The 23,313-nt window shown below is 43.1% G+C and overlaps 1 protein-coding gene across 9 annotated transcripts in view; it reads right to left on the bottom strand.

Moving 5' to 3' along the window:
- The window catches only part of slc4a2a (solute carrier family 4 member 2a), a 107,152-nt gene that overhangs the window by 24,054 nt on the left and 59,785 nt on the right, over positions 1 to 23,313 (bottom strand). For 8 of the 9 annotated variants that reach the window (XM_015354528.2, XM_069191113.1, XM_015354529.2 and 5 more), the window contains 4 exons: positions 7,140 to 7,299; positions 6,321 to 6,580; positions 4,882 to 5,024; positions 891 to 1,141 (listed from right to left, as the gene is read on the bottom strand). In XM_015354528.2, coding sequence (XP_015210014.2) covers positions 891 to 1,141; positions 4,882 to 5,024; positions 6,321 to 6,580; positions 7,140 to 7,299 — 814 coding nt within the window. Of the gene's footprint in view, positions 1 to 890; positions 1,142 to 4,881; positions 5,025 to 6,320; positions 6,581 to 7,139; positions 7,300 to 19,831; positions 20,010 to 23,313 lie in introns of those variants that run through there. The other variant, XM_015354530.2, reaches the window with a different exon arrangement.

Genomic DNA, 23,313 nt, shown 5'->3' with positions numbered 1-23,313 from the left:
ACCATTAAGAACATGTTCACTTTTCAAAGACAGTCAAAGTGCTCAGACTAGATCAGAGGTCAAAAACCAGAATCGTCAATCTCCACTTCTTAAGGTTCACTTCTCAAGGGTCTTTAGATTTTATTTGTATTTAAAAGCTTAGAGACAATAACTTGAACTGGAAGTTGACAATTATATTGCTTTACCTACAGTATATTCTGTATCAACTGTTTAGAATTGTATTTTAAAAGTAATTTACCCTATTCTTAACAGGATTGTGTTTTTAGTTTCAGTCAGACTCATCTGGTATTGTACAGAATATCAAACAGCCATGAAACAAAGTAAATGTATCTGCCTGAAGCTTCTTTCATTTCACAGGCTGCTCCACCGTAGCGATATTGATAGTGAAATACTATAGGATAAATCTCATATGAATGTCACTGTGTAAATGTTACTTTCAATAACACAAGGTGCTGGAAGAGCGTTTTGAAGCCACTTGAGGCTATTTTGAACATTGTGTCTTCTATATGTAATCAAATGTGCACCAATCTATGTTCATTGTATGCAACAGTACCTATGAATCACCCCCCTGCTTCACGAGACATACGAAAGATACAGTATGTTAACAATGGATGCACACTACAAAAGAGACCTTCTTGTTCCTCATTCTGCAACCATCTTGTGAGTCTGAAACCCTGTCCAAACGGGAAGTTACAGATCCCAGCACACTTTGCAGGTGCAGGGGTTTTACCCCAGTGTAGTAGCTAAAGTCAAACACATAAAATTGTTTTTTGTACAATTGTACAATTGTCAAACACATTGTAAAACTGTCCCCCTTATCCCAATTTAAAATCTGAGTCTCTCCCTCCAGGTGTCTCTTGTACAAGACAGCAGGGCTGCATAAAACTCACTCTTGATGCCATCCAGGTCGGCAGTGGCGAGCATCTGCGCCTCGCTCTCATCTGTGGGGATCCGCTGGTACTTGGCCTCCTCCATGCCGGTCATGCTGCCGATGCGCCTCCTCTCCTGCAGGTCGTAGCTGCGGGCGTTGGGCTGGGGTTTGGAGGTAGAGGTGCGGGGGGAACGCGTCTGTGGTGGACTCGTACTGCTGGTGCCACTGCCCCTCCTGTCCTCCACTCCTCTGCAGGCGTCCGCTGGATCCCTGTGTGGGAATAAATACGCAGCCCTCAGCGCTAACCAGCAATTACAGCCACGCTGCCCACCGCCGCCACACTGTCAATGTCTGGCCCGAGACAGCCTTTAAGCAGCCCTCTGCCAGCCTGCCAGCCAGTTCAGCAGGTCCACAAATGCCATAGAACTGCCTGCCTTGACTCAGACACTGTGAGAGACCAAATCTCCACCTGTCTCTCACTGAAGTCAAACTTCTTCTTTACTAAACTTGGTCAATGTTTTCTTACCACAATCTATTGTTTTACTCAAGATTTTTTCAAGCTTGGAATACCACCAGTATTATTTGTGCTTTGCACTTTCTGAAATCCCACTATTCTTAGATTTGTAAAGCTCTAAAAAAATGTAATACTAACAGAAGAGAAACTTCTCATTCTTCCATGAGAACTTTCATTCTTTCCAGTTTCAAAACAATGCCACAGGGAGACAGCCCCACTCTCATTCAGTAAAAAGGGAGAAAGGTGTTTAAACCTGCAAGATGCCTAGGTAAAAGACATTCCCCCTTGCTACTTTAATCTATAGCAGGTGCTGAACATCAGCAAGGAAAATAACTGAAAAGGCAGTAAAACCTAGCAATAGACTTAACTGTGTATACCTGAAGACAAAAACCAGAGAAGCAAATATACCTAAGCAAATCTAAGAGGTCCCCTTGGTTTAGAGGACACAATTTAACTACTACATCTTTCATTTGAACATTGCGGAGAATATATGTTCTGAATAGAAGACTGGTTTCTGTAATAGCAGGGCACAAAACCTGAACCTCAGGTCAGCTACATGGCAGTGGGTGTTGTAGCAGAGCTACTACATAGACAGGTCATGGATTATCTGCCCTCATTACGTAGTATGAGGAAAGGGTCCAACTCGTGATCCAAATGGAATGAGCAACCTACCAGCATGTCTTTCGGAGGTGGGAGGAAAACGGAGTACCAGGAGAAAACCCATACAAACGCTGGGAGAACATGCAAACTCCACACACAACCCAACATCAAACACAGGATCTTGCAGCTGTGAGCACTAACTGCCGTGCCATCAAGCTAGGATACTGGAAGACACTCTCCAAAACAAACAGATTAAATGCTGAAGTCCATTCTAGAACCAGAAACCAGTCTTTAAAAAGTTCTTTTTTTATGAAAGAACTTCACTTTCACTTCACTCTTGACTTTATTTTTCTTAGCTTGCTTTGTGCATATAAAAGGAGGGGGAGGCAGAGAGGAGAGGGTAGGCGTGTGGTCACAGAAAGACTGACAATCAGAACCGAGGAGTGAGGTCAGCTGGCCGCAGTCACAGCAAGAGAGCTCCGCTCTGTAATCATGTGGCGACGGCAGGTGCCTCATCACCCAAAGTCTTTATCCAGCTATCTTTAACTCCCCCACTGGAATGCACTCGCTTCTGGAAGGCTTTCCCAGAGAAAGCAGTGTTGACTATTCACTGAAAAATCACTAAACTTGACAATACTCTCCAGATCAGTCACAAGCCCAATCAAGCTGCAGATAATTCCAATGATTAACCGAGCAATGCTAAAAAAAACAACACTTATTCGCAGGCTTAATTAACAGCCTCTTATCTGCACAACACAAAAACATGCAAAACTGCATATACCATAATTGTTTCATTATGGGTGTTCTGACACTGATAAAAGTCCTTTTCACGTACACCAGACTCTTACAGTAGCCTGCACATACATTTTTTCTGCAGGACCAGCACTGCCCACCCACTGTCTGAAGAGAAAGTCTGCTGTCAAGCATGCAGGGCAAGCATCTACACTTAATAATACACCAGTATATTAATACATTACACCTTCCAAAGGATCCCAAAGCTCTGCATGTACAAGATGGGTCCCCACTTCATCCGCCACTGATGTGCAGCACCACTACATAGCACATCATCTCGCTGGTTTTGGAAATTCCAGTCCAAAGGGAAGAATATCATCAGCTGGTCCACCAATCCCTAATTAGAGTAGCACCTTGGCTTTCCTGCTGCTATCCCAGTACTGGCCAGCTCCAGCCTTGTTTAGCTTCTGACATCTGACAATATCAGGCTACAATGTGGTACCTACAGTATTGTAACATCTCTTGCGTGAACTGTTTGTCATGTTTCTATCGTCTGTTACTGCTTTACTCCAAGGAACTGAATAAGAGGAGCTCAATAGCACAGTGGTTATTATTGCTGTCTCGCAGTGCTGGGGCCCAAGGTTTACTTCCAGAGCTGCAGTACTTTCTGCGTGAAGTTTGTATGTTCACATGGGTTCCCTCCATGTGCTCCGGTTTGCATTACACCCTCAGTCCAAAGACATACTGGTAGGGTAACTGGCACTTGGGAAAACCGGCCCTGGTGTGAGTGTGTGTGTCTGCCTTGAGACAGACTGGCCCCCCTGTCCAGGCTGTACCTTGCCTTGTGGCCACTGCTTGCCTGGACAGGCCCCGGCTCCCCTGCGACCTCGAACGGGATGAAAATGGATGGATGGGTGGAACTGAATAACTGAACTGATTTGGCTGATTCTATTACTATAACTCTTCAGCTCCAGTTTACATTCCTCCATTTAGTCAAGAGTGCTTTTGATACTTTTACCTCTGGATGAATATGTGCTCCTTTTTCAGACATTTTTTCTAAATCTTACCAAGGACACATCTATGATCCTACATCATCATAAAAAAAGACTCTTATGTTATACAGAAAGGTTACGTGCTCCCTTTGGGGAAATGCCAACATGTGGACATCTTGTGATGGAAAGTCAGGACTAGGAACAGGCAGGGTCACGAAACAAGATAGTTGCTAACCCCTGTGAAGCCCAGTGCAAAATCTGACAATGCCTCAGCAGAAAGAACAAAGAACAAATCCCAAGTTCTTGAATTCCAGGTATGCGATTGTCTAAATGAAACAACGAGCTGCATAATTGATTCAGAAACCAAGTTTCAGAAAAGGGAAATAAAACACAAATCTAAACAGAGTATAAAGTTTAAACTTTTCCAGTCTTTCCCAAATCAGAACTTTCAGAGCACAGCACAAACACAACCACTCACGGATGACTTCATGATTTGGCTCCGTTTAATTGCTGCCTTTCTGCAAAACGTAAGAAGCTAACCAGCAATCCTGTAACCCTTTAACCCTCCCCACTCTTCCAAGGACAGAGATGTGATTTCAGTATTGTGCCGAGAGAGAGTGAGTGCGTGGTGTCGGAACTGAGCTGAGAAAGAGTAAATTACAGCACCAACCAAACTCAAACCAAATACAAACTAGAAAAAGACTAAAGTATCGACTAAGTATCTGCCCAGGCTCAGTGACCACAGTATGGCCATAGAAACAGGGCAATACAAGAAGACTTTGCTGCCCAGAGAGAACAGGCTGTGCTCCTACTGCCATCAAGAATAAGCAAAGGCAGATGCACTTCCTGCTGCAAGACATTATCAGGGATTAGTCAAACATTCGTCCTTAAAATAAATCCACTCTTAGAACTGTCACACCTGCCAGAATCAGAACAGCTTCCAATCCTACCGCATGAGGAGAGAGGAAACCAGTACATGATCTCCTGTCACAGCCAGAGCAACAGGGAGTCAGCCTGTCAGATAATAGTTATTGCTTTGGTAACCCTGTAATTCATCGTTTCATCGGTCACGCCAATAAAGCTTGTTGACTTTGAGCACAGGGATCAGTATGGAGACAGACAAGGCGTGGGTAGAGAATTTTGAGGAATAAAGTGTGGGGAGCAGTGCTCACTCTGTTGATGTGGCATCCTCAGGGTGAGTGCCCGTCTCGTCCAAGGCAGAGATGGGTACAATCTCCAGCTTCCGGGGGGGTGCCAGGCCCATCTTCCTGGGCGTGGAGTCAGATTGGAGGGTGTCATCCTCTGAAAGAAAGAACTAAAGAGGAACCCGCACATCAGTGAAGGACACGGCAAAGCCACATTACGTGTGTGCGCAGGCCGAGAAGCAGACAGTGTCTGGGTGCGTTTAAAGATGCCTGAGTTCAGAAAGGACACCAAGAATAAGACTCACTGCACTCCACTTACTGTGGATGGTGGCAATTGACACCAATGCATGATCCTTATCACACTTTTGTTTTAAATACCAAATTGCATAAGCACCCGCAACCTGTTTTTACTGCACATACTTAAAAGCACTTCTAAACTGCTTGCTATTTTAAGAATCAAATATTTTGATTCCTAGTAGCTCTGGAGCCCTGGGCTCAACTCCTGGGGTGCTATCTGTATGGAGTCTGTTTTCTCCCTGTGATCACATGGATTTCCTCCCATAGTCCTAAAAACATTTTAGTAGATTAAATGGCTTCTGTAAAATTGGCCCTGATGTGACTGTGTGTGTTTCTGTATGTTCCCTGCAATGGACTGGTGTCCCATCCAGTGTGTAACTTGCCTAACACCCAGTGTTTGCTGGAATAGCCTCCAGCTACCCACCCGTCATCCTCTACTTGATAAGCAGGTTAGAAAACGGATGGATGGATACTTGAATGGATTATTTTAAAAACTGAATATCTGACTAGCTGTAAGCAAATGTTGAATTCTCCAAACAAACACCTTTATAAGTGAAATATATTGAATGTCAGTATGAAGTGCAGATAAAAAAACCTTAAATATGTTAATTAAATAAGTATTCACCCTCTTCAGTTTTGGAAGTTTAAATCACTTTAAGTGCACACAAACTTTGTCAAGTCACACAATTAGCTGACCAGTATTTAATAAAAATTGTGGCTCTCATGATTTTAGAAAAATACATCTGTACCTGTTAGACTGCTGAATATCCTTTCAGCCCTTAAAAGTATTCTGTTTGAATTTTGATTAAAATAATTCTTTTCTTTTGTAATTCTACAAAGCAGGGCATTATTGGAATCACAGGGTGAACACTTTTGTGAGACACTGTACTGCAGGATGCTGGACTGGACTGGCCAGGGCTAAGCAGGTGTGCGTCAGTGCACTGTACAATACCTAAGCTCCTCGACTCCGTCACTGTGGATCCTCTAGCAGACTCACAAGGCATTACCGTACCAGACTCCCCTGCAGGCTGACTGGCAAGCTGAGTTCAGAGCTGTATTGTGTGGCTGCTGGATACATGTCTGGACAGTGGTAAACACCTGCGACTGCCGGACAAGGAGCTACAGGAGCCAGGCTGGCTGAGCGTTAAGGGCAGAGCGTCTGTATGCACCTGAACTGCCTCCTCCAGTGGCTGAGGCTCAGTATCTGTGTCAGGAGTGGGTTTCTCTCCATCCACGGGGCTGCTGGGCTCCTCCTCGTCGTCGTCCTCCTCCTCCTCCTCTCCCTCCTCGATGGTGGGAGCGCTGCCCCCTGCAGCCGGCCGCTTCCGGCTACCACCCTTCCTCCTCTTCCCACTCTTCTTCTTCCGCCCGTCGGAGGACAGGTGTGTGGACAGGGGGTGGTGGATGTGGTGAGAGGAATGGCGGTGGTCTGGAGTGCGGGACAGGGGGAGAGTGTCTCAGCAGACAAGAGAGACTTCAGATTTAACAAGATCAGCCCTCTCCTCACCCCTTGCAGGAATTATGGAATCCAGAACAAGCCTTCTGGAATGGGAGTTTACCACTAATCCTAGTTATACAAATGAACCAACTATTTTTGTAACTGATAAAATAAAGCATTTGTATTCAGCTGTATTACTTCACCTTTTACCAGTTTACCAGTTACAAAAATAGTAGGAAAAAAACTGGTAGGAATTTGGCCCACAAGGGTCATGCCAACTCAATGTCATATTCTATTACATATAATTTATATACTTTATAAAATGCCACACTTGTGATCCGTGTCTGAGCACATGGTTGTATGGGGTCATATATCAACAAGAGCCGACCTGTCAGAGTGGCACCTGAAATAGATGCGTTGCTGCCACCTACAGTTCAAACGTGAAAAAGCACTTCCGGCGCACTCAGCCAGCGCAGACTATTTTTGGGAACAGTGAAAATCCACACTGTGGCCAATGTGCCCCTGCAGGCCTGTCAGAGAGCAGACTCACACTCAAAGTCCTCCTCGTTGTAGCTGCGGTGCAGGTCTTCGGGGGCGCGGGGGGCGAGGTGCAGGATCTCCTCAAATCGCTCCACTCCCAGGGCCTTGTTCAGGTCAGCCTCCTCCTCCTCCGGCCGGGGACTCCGCGGGGACGCTGCATCCGGCTCCGGCTGGGCAGGAAAGAGGAGGGGGACAGTGAGCAGGACCACTGACTGGCGCACAGAAGGAGAGAGCCGAACCCCCAGCACGCAGGACACAAGGCTCTGCTCACAGCAGCACAGAGCCCTGCAGGACGGCAACCCCAGGCCAGGGAGGAGGGGACACGGGTCCCGTCTGTGCCAAGCCTGGGCCTTCATCACCACGGCTTCTCTGAACCCCAAGACAGACTGCTCTCTCCAGGCTCCCCATGTGAAAATGAAGGGCGCCTAGATGATGCGACTAAGATGACAGAAGCCAGCCTTTTCTCTACTTGGTTGGCATTATGTGAGAAAGCGAAAACGCTCTTCTGGAGCTGCAAATGTAAAAGAAGCTCGAAGTAAAAGATGATGCTGTGCATGAACACAAGGGGGCAACCCTGACATTTGTAAATGCTGTGTTACTCTTTGAAATAGGAGCCAGATGCTGCAATGAAAATCTGTTCTCTACTTCAGAGTGAGATTATGTAGTTTCTAATCAATCTGTGGACTCTATAATAAGATTTTCATCATGTGTAGAATGATGAGTAATAGAGCCTCCTGTGTTACAGCTTCATCTTTGCAGAACTAACTGTCCCATTTCATTAGAGACAGCATTTGCAAAAAGATCTTCTTGCTGCACCTTCCAATAGACAAATTTGTTTTACTCTTGGTTTTAGTCATTTTAGTGCTTTTGTTTTATCTATGCTGAATGAAAGTACTATTACATAGCTCCTTGATGTTTTGAGAAAAAACGCACTGATAAAATGTATTACCACCTTTGCAGTGTCTGCAATGGCAGCTCTGTAACAAAGTCACTTCTGTGTTTGTAACGCTTATCACTGCATTGAAGAGGTCCACTATTTCAAGCCGACAAGGGCAGCTGTGAGCTGTGCACACCAGTCAAGATTTCTTAAATGGAGCTTATTTAGTCATTCATGTTTCTTCCTAAGAAGCTGTGATAAGGGTGAACAGCAGCAAGGAAAAGATGTTTAGATTCTTCATTTTCAGGACAATTGTTATGCTTCAATTCAGAGGGAAATTCCAGAAAAGATACCTGTTGTTTCACTTCTCTCAGAGAGAGCACAAGTCCCGTGTAAGAGGATTTTAATACCACTTTTAAAAGGAACTTTGTAAGGAGAAATCAGGGGAATAAAAAAAAAAATCAGAAATGAAGACTGGAAGCACCTGTTAGATAGCAAAGAGAACCCTCTCCTGTTTATATGAAGGTGGGGCTGTAGGAATCATTCTAGTTGTATGATTATTTCAGCAGGTCTTGGATAGAAGCTTAGGGGAATTCAATTGGGGTTAAAAAAATAAAAAATAAAGAACCAGGATGAAATGCTGTCAAAGTCATATAGTCTACTCAAGAGTAGTACTTGTTCTCTTTACAGATAATGAAGATGAGCACAAGTGATCTCAGTTACCCATACAGTCTACCTAACGCTCCAGACAGATTAAAAGACCAAAAGAATATCACTTCATTTTCTAAAGCCATTTCAAATAATTAAACTAATAAGTGGTGGGTAGAATGGTCAGGCCCTTCTGTCCCTTGCACAGACAGAAAGGACTTCTAGAAAGTAATGAATTCTACATAGGCCAAGCTACAGTGAGTCCTCAGCACTGACACTTTCCCCCTTATTGTAGCAGCTGCTCAAGTGCAAGCCTGCCAACAAGTAGCACACTGTTGTCTGTAAGGATACTTCCTTAACTCTTTGCATTCTGGCATTTACACAAATTGGAATAAAACTAAATTTGTAATGCTTTCTCTTGATGCATTACTTGCACTTTCTTACAGGTCCACAAAAGGAGAGGAGACATGATTCATTTCAGGAGTATAAGGATATAAGGCTAACCATATTACAGAATATCACTGCTGTACATTTTTTAATAGAAACATTTCTACAGCAAATCCATCTCTACAGCAAAGGGAGGAACTGAATGACCTAGATCCCAATGACAACCTGTTCACTGCCCACTAAATTCCGATGAGTTGAATCCAGCTCTTCTAGATTCTTTGTACAAGCCCTGACGTTGCACAAGGCATGCGGCTTGAGGTCATTTACACCAGGGACTCTCATCCTGGTCCTGGAGGTGAGCACACCTGCTGGTTTTCATTGCAGCTTATAGGTTATCTTTATTCAAAGCCTTAATTAAACTAAGAAACTGCTCGACTGGAATATGTGCACGTATATTTTACAACTCAGGAGTTTGTGATATTGTTACTTATGAATTGCGAGAGTTAAAGGGCACCCTCCAACTTGCTTAAGAGCTGAAAACTCTCCAGTGAAGCATTTTGAGTCCTACACTAAACTCTGTCTACTGTATCCCAGCTCCCGAGATCTTGGGGAGATCAGCTGGGGATCCCTCCACCCCCAGGCAGGACTGTGGGTCCATACTGGCACAGACACTGCATCTGAAGGGCAGCAGGTAATGACAGCAACGTGTTTGCTTGCTGCCGTCGGCACAGTAACTGTAAACCCACTAAAAGCTAAATCCCACTGGGAGAAAATATATCACCAACCCAGATAGCTATGAAAGACTACGAAAAAAAATGCAATATTAAAGTAACCTGTGGACATTCTGCAGCAAGAGTGTCCAGCCCCGTCACTGGAGAGCTCATGGGTCACAATAATATTCTTTCTTTGTAGAATAGGTTGTTAAATTTTTATTAACTAAGACACTCCCTCATTAACTCAATTAAGAGAACTCCAGTCCTTGAGGTCTGAAGCGTCTTCAGATTTAGATTCCGAATGATCTTTTCTTAAAAAATAACCAGTGCACCTGATCACAGGTACAGTAAGTTGTTGCAGGTCTTTAGAAACTGGTGATTTTCAAGGTGACCTACAGTATAAATATGTCAGCTCTTGTGGTCTACAGCACAAAAGAAAGGTTACCCAGGCCCAAGCTGCTTGTGACCAGAACAAGCATCGCCAGAAGAAACACTGCAGCTGAAAGTAATCTGGTCAATATCTTTTCTTAAAAGATACCACTTTACATTATCTAAAGAGAGCTCTCTATTACCCTGCATACACCTGGTCTACATGGAAACAAATCAGCAGCTTAAGAGATTTACACAGCAATATGAAATTGTTGATTAAATATTGACCCCAGATGAAACTGCTGCCTTCCCATCTCGCAGCCTTCTGATATCGACAAACAGTTAATAGTGTCCTAATCCTCATGCAATCAAGAGCTCAAGAGCTCCTCTTACAAACATCCAAGACCTGATTTCAAAGGGAGGACAAAAGACAGAACCTTCATTTATTCATAAATGGTTTTCTTTTTTTTGGCAATGAGACCTCTATTTTTTTATTTCTTTCCTTTTCAGGTGTATTATCACTCCATAATGTTTTACTGCAAAAAGACCCATGGTCAGTTTCGGGTTTTCTTTGCAATTTTACTCAGTTTCTATAGATTAAAAAAAAAATCTCAGTTTCCAAGCCACGCAGGAGCCCCAGGAATCAGATCTTAAAGTTGATGCACACCAATGCGTTAAAAATTCCTCTGATCTCTTATGCTGTACCTGCTGCAACTGGGCATGAGACGATGCTGGAAACCAACTGCCATCAACTTGATTCAATTTGAAGTCCCTTGCACAGTTCTCTTACCAAAAATGGAAATGCCCCAAGTGAGGTCAAAGTCAAAACTACAAATCTTTGGTAAGAAACTGTTTGAGTACTTTTTCACATTAAGTGTAAGAGCCAGCAGTTCACAAGGATGAATTCTTTCGATGCTGTAAAAGTCAGGGGTGCACTGTTAAAGCTTGACAGCCCAAAAGGCAGTACAGCTAAAATCAGGAGAGTTAACATTGTGTGGAGGGAGCTGTTCTTCACGATAAAAAGTTCTGTCAGCAGGCAAGACCCAAAACAGACTCCAGCTATAGTACCAGGGCTTCGCCAGAAGGAAACATCTGCAGATGGGAAGAGAAGAAGACGACAATGGCCTGGCACCAGTAGCGTCCCGAGAGAGTCCAGAGCTTCCTCCCCAGGATCCGAAACCCCGACTCAGGGGCTCATCAACCAGAAATCCAGTATAAAGGACCCAAAGGAGTGAAGACAGAACATCTTGCTCTTCGGGCAGCTAGTGCTGCTGATCCTAGTAACCTCAGCTTTTTCCTGAATGATCCTGGTGAGCCAGTACCCACAGCAACAATTCAGTACAGTTAATTCCTGAACAGAGGATTTTTTGAAGGGCAATAACAAGACTCTTGAACCAGATCCTTGGAGCAACGCACTTCCTTTCCAACTTCTGATTTCAAGATTTAAATGGAGAGCAACTTACCTGGCTCATTGCAAATGGACAGCAGTCAAGTGGATTGAACAGTGCTGCCACTGTAGTTAGCACAGTGCCTGTGTGTCTCCCAGTGCCCTACCTGGGGCTTTTCAACACCAAACACACAGCTCTCCTTGACAGCAGACCTGCAGTGAGTCCCGTGATGCTTTAATCAGCTCACTATCTCCGGGCCCTGCGTGTTCATGGACCTCAGCACTGATTACAAACTCAGATAAACTCCATTTTTTTCTTGCGATCTCCAGGTCCCTCTTTTTGTAAACGTTAAGGACAAACGTATTTAACCTGACTAACAATAGATCCCATTCATCACAGCACTTTGACTTCCCCTTGTGAATATTGACTGAAGTGATTTTTCTCTCCTCACTCTCCCTGCCAGTGCCCTACAGCCAGCACTCCCACTGAAACACAACATGTTCTCCCTGGCTATGGGACCAAACAAGGGAGGAAGAGTCTTAAACCTTGCTAGTGAGTCTAATGTTTAAAAAGTCAGTAGTAACTGAATGTTTACAAAGTGTAATTAGATAAAAATTAAATAAAAATTGCTGCTCTTCTCGGTCCAAGATAGCTTGGATAATGGGGAAAAAAAAGTGATCTTTTTTTTGCAGTCTTCACACCCAGAAATTTCAATCGCTTCTAAGGTATTAACCAATCCAGCTGGCTGTTGCTATAGTTAGGAATACGTCCCAGAGGAGGGCAATCCATGGTCATCGTAGTGACCAATGAAGCCCAATACTTTAATTAATTCAGACAAAAACTGTCCTGGTTGTGATGCCCTTTTGTTTGTCCTTTACTGACCACCGTAGCTTCTCTGCAGACAAAATAATTACGGGTCTGGAGCAAAAGGAAATCTGAGTCTTTTCGATTTGAAAAACATTTTGAACTTGGCCCTTCTACCTCACACATCCCCATACCCCCCTCACACTCATCTAGCTCTTGCATAAATAGTCAATGAGCAGAGATCTGAAGAATATGTTAACGTGTGCTCATTAAGAAAACAATTTATCCAATTAAGTCATCCAGAGCTCAGCTGGAGAGAAAAACCAGAAGGCTCTGTAGCCTTCAGAGTCAGGACTGCAAACCTCTGATAAAGAGCAGATTTAAGCATTATGGCACAACAGGGTGGATTAATACACTATTCCTAAAGCATTTACAAAGCACAGAAACTCAGCGAAGCATCTCCAACACATCCTGCGGTGCTACAGGGCTTTGACCCAAGCAGTCTTCTAGAACAGGGCTTCCCAATCCTGGTGCTGAGGACCCACACACCGGATGGTTTTCATAGCAACTGAACTCTTTACTTAAGTGAATCCATAACTGACCCAACAAGCTCCTTGGCTGGAACACCTTTGCAAACCCTTTTTCCTACTTAAAGACTAGAGATCTTAAGTTACTTATGAAATCCAATATTTAAAAGGCAGGCACCAACATGTTTTGGAACTGGAAACAAATACACAATTCAAATGAAACCTGTTATTAAGTCTATTAGGGGTCTGATTAATTTGAGTACTCGGGAGCAACAGATGTATGCCCCCCCCCACACCAATTATTAATACCTCTAAAAACGCCCACACCGGACACTGTAAAGTAACCAACTGAACCTATACTGCATGTCTTTAAGGGGTGAGGAAGGTGGATGTAAAAACCCTTTAAATGAAACACAATGCATGAACCTTGGCTCCACACTCTGGACCTACAGTAGATAAAGAGTATCTGCAGGTGATCCTGACCTCTTCAAAGACCTTCAAGCCCGTGACAAACTGATCCAGGCTAAGAGTCCAGTGGGAATGAAAACCTGAAGATAAATTGGACCTCCGGGATCAGGATCAAGATGGTGCTCAGTACTCTCCAGCCACAGACCTACGGGCACAGTAGTAGCCCAGTCCAACTGGGACTCAGTGATGTATTTCAAGAGCAAAACAACTTCAGTGGCAGCAGATTGAGCCGCAGATCTCACCAGTTCTTTCAGGAAGTAAATAAGAATGTCACTCTCTACATCTTGGCTGGGTACACTTGTGCCAGACTCCTACAACACTTTGCGTAAGGAAGTGCCACCTGGTCGAATGCACTTTCCCATGTTCCTGTTCACGTTACACTATCGATTCTGAAGAGGACTGTGGGGTCGACAAAGATTATTCAGTCTTGAATCAAGTCCCTTTGTAATCATTTTAAGTAAAGCAATCTCCTTTTTTCAGACAGTCAGTGAAAGTGAAGGCCATTCCCTTAAACACAAGAAGGCTTAAATCATACCCGTTTTATAAATCAAAAGTGAAATGCTGTTCATTCCAAAGTAAAAGTACAAACAGGAACTGCTTGAAATCTCAATCTCTGTAATGAAAGCAAGCATAGAAATCAGCAATGCAATGGATACTTTTTCCCCCAACCAAGGTTTTGAGAAAGAAAGCCTGAAAACAATCTTGTTCAAAACCTTTTGAAAACCACCTTGTTCAGGTCTTTGCTGTGGCAAACGCCTGGCCTATAAATAGTATTGAGAGCGGAGGAAGTCTCCGGGGATGATGCAAAGTGCTGCGTGTGCCGTCTGCCCCCAAGGTCAGAAAGTGAGGAGCGAGTGTTCGGTCTCCCAAGCCAAAGGAAACGTGGAGCGAGAGCACGTCTTCGCTGGCAGAGTGACCTGCTTTCTCTCCTCACCCCAGAGGGTCACGCTCTTCTGGGAGACAAGCCAACACACACTCGCAGAAGATGACCGGTTCGACCTACACCCGGAAGAGAAACCCACCGACTCACACAGGCACACAGAGCAGGACAGTGCAGGCCTACAGAGAAAGTACCACCTCATACAACACACAGAAAGGGACAAATAAAACACTGAAAGCTCCGCTTCAGGACTGCAACGTCGCTAACAATGTCTGCAGTGTCTCTTATCTTTTCACCACAGGTCTCCTTCATCACTTTTCAACTGTACTTCACCCTCTACCCAGTGAAAAATTCAGGCAGGGGTTTCTAGAGGAAAAATCTCTCTGTCTGTCTCCATACCATATCTCTATTGGCCACAAAAATATTGGTGGCCAAAGGTTTTTTTACGGTTTGCCAAAACAAAGTCATACAGTACATCAGGCAAAAGCAGTGGCAAGAAATATGAATCCAAAGAACAAATAAACAAGGGTACAGATGGTCCCCGAGTTCTGAACACTGCAGAAAGCTACATAACTAAGATTTTGATCGTATAGCAATACAGTGTACTACATACTACACACAGTATGCACTATTCAGATGCTTATTCGTGGTCTTCTGAGTGAGAGTACTGTGCATTTGTTCTGATTCAGGGACCGCATAACAACCTTAATCATGGCCAACATAATATGAGAGCAGTGCTAGTAATACACCTGTATCAAAAAAAAGGAAAGCTTTATTTTTCCATTAAACCCAAAGACAGAGAAAGGACAAACACCGTTACAGATCGCTATGTGTTTGGTTTTAATCAATAGAAACTAAAAACTCTCATGAAAAACCCACATTTTTCACCTACTGTACAACAGTGCCATTATTTCAATCAAAATACCAAAAAGAACTGGCACCATCTACTACTTTTTCTGTGAATGTACAATATTTCAGCTACATTTCAGGTTCCTAGGGCATTTGGTGACTAGCCTGAAAACTTCACCCATCATTTGTAACATCAGTTGTAAAAGAAAATTATTCCTGAGTTCTGAACGGTGACTTTTGAAAGTTCTTGTGTGTAAGTTCAGGAGATTTAATATCACATTTTAAACTAAATATTATGAATAGCTAAATCAGCTAATGTAGATCACAGCCCCTTCTAGGCTGTGATTACAGAAAAAAAAATTCCTCAAAGCAACAAGGATTGAAATAATTTCACTAATTACTTATTCTTCCCACAAGGTCCCTCTTGCCAAAACTTGAGTGTCCAGAACAGATGAATAAGTAGCAAATACACCAATCGAGCCAGTACGGAGGTGTGTCCTTCAGGATCGTGGAATAAAATTGATGGGAAAGGATGCAACTGAAACTCCTAACATCCTCACATTACTGTCACTAGTAAGTAAAAACTACTGTAGAGAGTTACACTCCTCCCAGCTAGACAAGTGCTGTGCGTGATCAGACTGAAGTCATCATCATTAACCCTCGACATTATGGAAACGCTTGACAATGGAAAAACATGAACAGGCCTGTGCAAGGAACTGTGTTTGTAGGTATGTGCACATCAGGGAACAGAATTCCCATGTACAGAGAATAAAGGACCAAGTTAAAAAATGAGACGGGGAAAGGAAATATTTCTGGGGGCTCCTCCTTTCTAAATCTCCTCCATTCAGGTTACTGCCTCTGGCAGACGCAGTATGGCTGTGTATAGGTACAGTAAATGTTTTGTTCCATCAGAAATCAGTGCATGTTCTTGTTCCTCAGCCTTGGTGTAAAGAAACCCATTTTGACAAATATCAGAATGTGTACCACACACCTAAGTACTCTGAACTTCTGAACACTGCCAAACGCTCAACACAAATCACAGAAGCAGAATAGTTAAGACATTCCATCCTTATAGATCCTCCTTCGAAATTACATCGCAGGGTCTGCATCAGCTTTTAAAATCCAGCTCAAACACCGAGCATGAATTCGCCCTCTTGTTCAGTGTTGCGCTGAGGCTCATCTCACCACTGTGTGATACTGTGTTTTAGCTCTTTCACCTGAAAGGTTTAGCAATAAAAAAAACTACTTGACATTTCAAACAGTAGCATAAGTTAACACTTTAAACATTTCTAAATAAACATTATGTTTTTTTGTATTTATATACAGGTAACTGCCAAAACAAAGGAAACACTTGAGTAAATAAAGGATTCAAAGTGCTTCTGCAGAGGTGTGACTCCTGAGTTAATTAAGCAATTAACATCCCATCATGCTTAGGGTCATAGATAAAAATGCTGGGCAAGCCCACTTGCCCATTATTTTGGCTACCAAAAGAAGAGAGAAGGTCATTATTGGGACATGTTCGGCAGAAGCCCCAGTAACGAAGACTGCTCAACTTGCTAATATCTCACGAAGAACAGTGGCTAAGGTGTTGTTGGAATTGTAGTTTGAGGCATAGACATCTCATCAGAGTTCGTGAGCAGACTGCAGGGCTGGAACAGTGGTGCGTTAATACACATAGCCTCTCATTTCTTCACAGTGAGTCATGCAGCAGAAAAAATGAATATGAAACCAGGAACTACGGGAGAATCTTGTTAAATTTCAGCAGCATTCTCTGAGTCAATATTTACCATTAAGTTTTTTATAGCTCTCTTTATGGCTTTATTACACTACAGAAACTGAAATGTAATGTCTTCTCATCTCCAGCCCTCCTTCCCTCCTGCTCCCTCTCTTCCACCTCAGCACTGGGGCTGGCACAGCATCTGGGAGGTGTGCCAAGCTGGGGAAGGTTGAAAGTCGTCTGCTGACGGGTTGTAAAGCACCAGAATGTTTAGTTAAGTAAAGACAACAAGAGCATAAGACCCCAGAGGTGACCCACTATAAATTAATCAAGGAAGGCGGTTTCGCAGTCTTCAACCTTTAGGGGCAAACAAGAATGAACTACAACTATGGATACCAGAAATGCTCCACAATAAACTGTTAAGGGTCTTCTCTACCTGCCTTTAAAGCTGTCATTTCCATAGTTAATCCACTTTTGCCATTTAATCACAGAAATGATGGCTCCCATCTATACATTCATAAAAACCAAACAGCTACTTTTTCTTCACTGTCAGCAGGGTGTAGTCACCACACTGCCCTTGTTCATAGAGTAAATTATGATATCAGAAGACAGGTTTATTGTTCAAGTATGTGTACTGTTCAACTAAGCAAACAGGAAAGAATTAATTACAGGTTTTCATTCAAAAGGGTGATATTCAAATTGCAATCAGATGCTACAGTGCACTAAAGCGGTCAGCCGGCTCAATGTTTGTATTTTTCAGATCTTTGTTACCTAATTTTTCAATTTCTGCAAAAGAGATTTCAGAAAGCACGGAGTCCTCATTCATCCAGCCAAGCTGCATGGGCAGATTTTACAGGTACAGCACGACCTCCACAGTGCAATCCTCCTCCCTTCAGGCCCGGATCACACTGAACAGGCAACTCAACTGTTAACATGTGGCTTCGGCAGGGGCTGGACTGTGTCCCCAAGCCCCTCAAGCTGCACTTATTACTCTAGCACACAGAGGTGGCAGCTGATGAGGAATTCAGGGACTCAAGAGTCCAGCTAGCTTAAAGCTTGGATCAGGACACTGCTATTGGTTGCTAAATCTTTCACAGGATGTATATTCATCGATATATGAATTCACATATCTCTATTCTTCACAATAGCTACAGATCAGTGTGAATTACTGTATGAAGCAGTTTTATTGCATCCCCTATTCCCTGTAGTCAGTATATGAGCTCTGGCCACAGTTCAACTGCAGCATTCACACAAAAGTCTCTTGAAAATAAGGGCTCTTTTCCTCTTTTCATGTAAACAGCCCAAGGACAGATATGTTAAGAAGCTTCCTAATTCTTGCTATGAAAACACCCCCCACCCATAAAAAGGTACGTAACGTAAGTCCAGAATTTAGAGGGCAGTTTCCTTGATGTAGGTAAACAGTCAAGATGGTCCAAAGCCAGAAGCATTCTGTCTTCTCACCCTTCACTGTAAATACACAGAGCTTGACGGAGCTAGTCCTCATAATACTACAGCACATGCCTGAACACTGTCAGCCAGATCCCATGATGAAAGGGGGAGTGAGGGGTATGGGACCTGGAAGTGCAATCAATTCTCTGAGAAATGAAAGTCAACAATAACCTTATCTGCTGTTCCCTTCGTGAATTACCTGCACACAACGGATAGTGTATAATTTATTAAGGCCAAGTACAAGAAATATCTCAATTCATTTACTGCAATTCGTAACAGTGTTTAAAAGCCCACATCCTAATAGAGGTCAGCTATAACTTGCTGGAGTCCCCCCCGGCAAATAAAATGATAGGATGTATAGTTAAAAGCACAGAAGTTGAAGAGATGTTCAAATTATGCAATGTACTGGTAAGAATTCATTTAGAATATTGTGCAGATTCCCAGTCAATGCATTACAAAAAACATTGCTTCACTAAATCAATTCAGAGAATAGATGACCAGATTCACATCCACAGATGTACACCACTGCCATGCTAAGAGAACCAAATAGTTTTTCGACTTGAGCAGAAAAGAATGTGAGGGGACCCAAGTTAAATATTTAGAGAAACAAGAAAAGTCAACTCAAAGAACTTATTCAAATTCAACGGTGAAACAGTGAAATACATACCAGAGGACACAGGAGGAAACTGTGGAAAGTGTATTTAATCAGAGAACAGGAGCCACTTTTTTACACACATTGGTGCAATTGATATGCTGGCTTCTTTCAAGAAATGGCTGGACGAAATGCTCAACCAATCCTCTAATAGCAAACTTCCTCTCATTTGTCTAATTATTTTCATAACATTATCATTGCTGAAGGCAGTGGGGCTAGTCAGCTCTTTTGACTCCCAATGACACAGACCTCCCTGTGACTTCCCAGGTGCCTGCAGGGTTGCGGCACTTTCAGAGTCACTGTCATGCTCTTGGACAGATGATAAGTACAAGTTAACCTGTTCCTCAGGTCTCAGTTTAATTGACACTTTAAATAGTCAAATGCTATTTAAATACAAAAATGTGACTACAGTACCTTCAAGCATGTGTTTCTCTAGGTCAGGGTCATAGTGTCTACCTCCCTAAAAAACTTGCATAGGGATAAAAATGCAGAAGTATCATACAAGAACTTCAGCAGAACTTCAAAGTGCCACTTTGCCTTGTTTGATAATAGGAAGAGGAGACCTCTGTATAATACTTGCACACAGCGTCTCCCCGACTACCTGTCACCTTCATAAGTCTATCCTAGTATCTTATGATCTACCGCCCTCCTTATCCTCCACACCTCCATTTTCCTGCCATCTGCTCAGCTCGTCACTGCAGTCTGGAAACTGCCAGGATAGCCACTCTCTATTAAGCATAAAAGCTACTTCTAGTAACCCCAAAACTCAATCTCAAGTACAGATCCAGCATTCATCTCTTTTGCACTGTGTCTGCATAACTTCCAAGCTGCTGCTGAAACTATCACTTTTCTTCCAGCTAATCTGAACGTTTTATATTGGAGTGGGTTAACAGTTTGTTGAGCTTTTCATGCTGCGAGACAGACAAGTTCTGGGCTGCTCTCACTGAATCCACATCCTGGCTATAGTCACTCACCTTGACGTCTAACAGGAAGTCCATCGAGCCCCGGTCAGCCGCTCAGCGCCGTAAACAGAGGCAGGACACTGCTGCTGCAGTTAGTTTGCTTACTTTAAAAGGAAATTACTTGGATTTTTTTTCCAGTCCTATCAAACTTGGGAAACAAAGCACCATATCTTTGCCCTGTCCTCTGTCACATGACCATATCACTCCATGCGACAGGAAGAGGATATTGTCCTCTTTCACAACGGCTGCCCCCATACAAATCTCATTACTGATTGCCAGCAAGCAAAACTCCCTCACACACCCTAATGCCCCAGCACACTTGCTCAGTGGGTAATTATTAACTCCAGGGTGCACCCAGTGAATAAGGTAGGGAGACTAATGACTGCTCCAGGGCAGCCATAAATAAAGTTATCATTATTTTTTAATCTTTACTGGATTTTATTTGCCTGCATTACCTGCCTGTATCATGACATAATGCTAGCTATTATATAATAAAACATAATGCAAAATGGGCAAACCACAGAAAAGAGCCCAAAAAAGTATCTCTACAGTAGATCTCAATTTAATGTCTCTTTAATGAGGTGCAATTCTGGAGACCTTACACACATACAGCATAACTGCGTACAAACAGAAGATGTGAACATACCATTCAGTTCATCAAAACACGTCTGTGACAGACCCTACCCTTAACCAGGACGATCCCAAGGACACTAAAACCCTCAATGTCCAGCAGGGTTCATCTCAGGCCTATTCAGGACAGTCAGTACTTGGAAACCCCAATCACTACTTGCAACCCACGTAACCTTCAATCACCAAACACAAGGTACACGAGAAAATGAAATTCTCAACCCCAGTTTTCCAATAATGAAGTCGAGTGTTATATAGCGGTCTCTAGAGGCAGATAGGCTATAACTGCAGCCCCTTCTTAAACTGCCTACCACAACATCATACTGCTGAACACAAAATTGTGCTTTCACACCTGATGTGTTGCTTTCCCAGTGTCATGATGAAAATGTGGATGGTGAGAGTGTCTGACCACTATGGTGCTATTTGAAGTGGTACAAGGCAGTGTTATCAAACCTTCGGATTATGATTTTGAGGCATTTGATTATAATCCCTCAGATGGCAGCGTGGATCCTCCACCAAGCACAGACACCAAATGTCTGAATCTGTAGTTGTGTCTCGGGTCAAAGTATTAGTTCTGTTGCTTAGTTCAGTGCGTGGCACTGTGTGGTACGCAGAAAATCCTCGTGCCTCACTCACTCCATCATATCCAGAAAATGACCAAATTACAAGAATTAGTTTGCAGATTCTGGCTCCAGGTTAAACACATTTTAACAGACAAAAAGTTAAATATCTGTCAACAGAGAAGAAACAGTGACTAAAGACACAGCCTCCAGTGGGGACACTTCTAGTAACAGAAGGGAAACATAGGCCCACAGCATTGTCCAATAAAGACCTTCTTCTGACCTTCAAACTGCCCTTGGTCCAGAGGGAGGAGGCGCAGTCCAAGTCTGAACTATTCTTTTCAAAATGGTTTGATTAACAGGGCCTCTGCAGAGCCAGAGTTAAAGGCAGGGGTATCTGGCACAGTACAGGCAGGCTGACTGCCCAGCTTGGCAGGACATCTATGGCCATTGTTTCACAGCACATTGGTAAGTCTGGTTCCTAAGCTGCTACTACACAACAACAAAAAAAGCCCACAAAACCAGGTTAAGTCAAAGCTGGTTTTAATAAATCTGCTGAGGAATGTGGGGACCCACAAATGTACCACCATGTGCAACTTGCTACTGTTCTTACTATAGCTTTCAGCCCGTCAGCAGGGCATTAATTCCTCAGGGGTGTTCTCTAACTCTCAGTCAGGAAGTCTTTGCTAATCCTCGAAAAAAATTAAAAGTTTCAGCACAAAAGGCCTCCGTTCCTGCTGATCTCCCAACAGCATTCCCCTTTTCAGAACGTGCCAGTCCGTCAAGCGCGTTGACTGTTCTTGCCAAATGCATTTAAAGCACCTGTGCATTATGTCAGTGTTTAAAAATAAATACTTAAGAGATAGACATCTTGAACACGGCGTAATGAATTCTGAGACACATCTATTTACACTATTGAGTCGTAATAAATACCTGAAGTTAAATATCCAAATTGAGTTATAAGCTTAACTTTTTTCAAGATCAAGCTTGCATTAGTATTAACAGGTGGGTAGCTGTGTCAGCACGCGTAGGCTGCAAAGGAACAAGTAATAGGTTTATTCCACGCTGAAAAAAAGAAGAAAGAACACAAGGTTTCGGCCGTGGAGCCTTCTTCAGGTGTGGGACACCTGTAGCACACCTGAAGAAGGCTCCACGGCCGAAACCTTGTGTTCTCTTTCTTCTTTTTTTCAGCATGGAATAAACCTATTACTTGTTCCTTAGTATTAACAGGAATAGGATACTGTATGACGATAAGCGTTATATTGAGATTGATGCATTGTCACATTGACAACACTTCAATCAGTAAATATGGTGCTGTATACAAACCAATCGTCAAGATAGACAGGAGCTCTCCTTGCACCCGTTTTCAGTATCCAGACACTCCCTGTTGCTTGTGCTGTGTCTATTAATTTTAAGACCACAAAACACAGATGAATCTTCCAGCAGTATTTCAATACATCATATCAAAATGCAGTCCCTGTAACTTTCCAACCTCACTTGACTGTGCATCCAGTCCTGCTCACAGACAGCACTGCTTATCACAGGTCCATCTGAATGCAGAGGCCCTCACCACTAGCAGCACACGGAAGGCAAAACCACAGCCATTATCATAATTCCTTTACATTATCATTAACCACAGAGCATTTTTCACTGGTTCACTGCATGGCTGACATGCAGAAATATGGATGGCTGCAGGCAATAAAAGCAAGCTGTAGTAGTGGGAAAGGTGGTGTGCGGGGTGAGGATTTCCCTTGATATTACACCTCTACTGTCACTGCTCACTAATCTCGAACTGGGGAAATTCAGCAGTCACTATCTGCTGGGCTATTTACTGCTTTCCATGAAGAGCATTTGGATCCCAAGCTTATTCAGTACTTCACTTAACTATTGCTTATAATTATAAGGTGAACTAGATCCATTGATAAATCTAAACTTTCAAAACCCTCAGCCTCAAGAGAAGAAATGAAAAGCAAGCATATGAGCACGTGGAGAAATGCCCAATAATCGGGTGATTGAATAATCTTCCAACTACTTATCCCATTTCTTGTTAACCACCTAGCTGCCTGACCTTGGCAGATCTGAACTCCTCTCTCTACTGGGAGAGAAGAAGACCAGGTTGGTTCTGTAAGTACTGTTTCTGGACAAGTAGATGACACTCTTCCTTCAAGACCAAACTTACGTGCCAGTACAGCAGCCAAAGGACATTGCACTATACTGTAATTAAGGGCCCATGGCACTCTTAGTAAGAGTAGGGGTGTCAACCTTGGTGTCCTGGCACAAAAAAAACAATCAAACAATTATTGAAAT

The sequence above is a fragment of the Lepisosteus oculatus genome, chromosome 6, assembly GCF_040954835.1.
Source record: "Lepisosteus oculatus isolate fLepOcu1 chromosome 6, fLepOcu1.hap2, whole genome shotgun sequence".
Lineage (NCBI taxonomy): Eukaryota > Metazoa > Chordata > Actinopteri > Semionotiformes > Lepisosteidae > Lepisosteus > Lepisosteus oculatus.
This window is presented reverse-complemented; position numbering and strand designations above follow the sequence as displayed.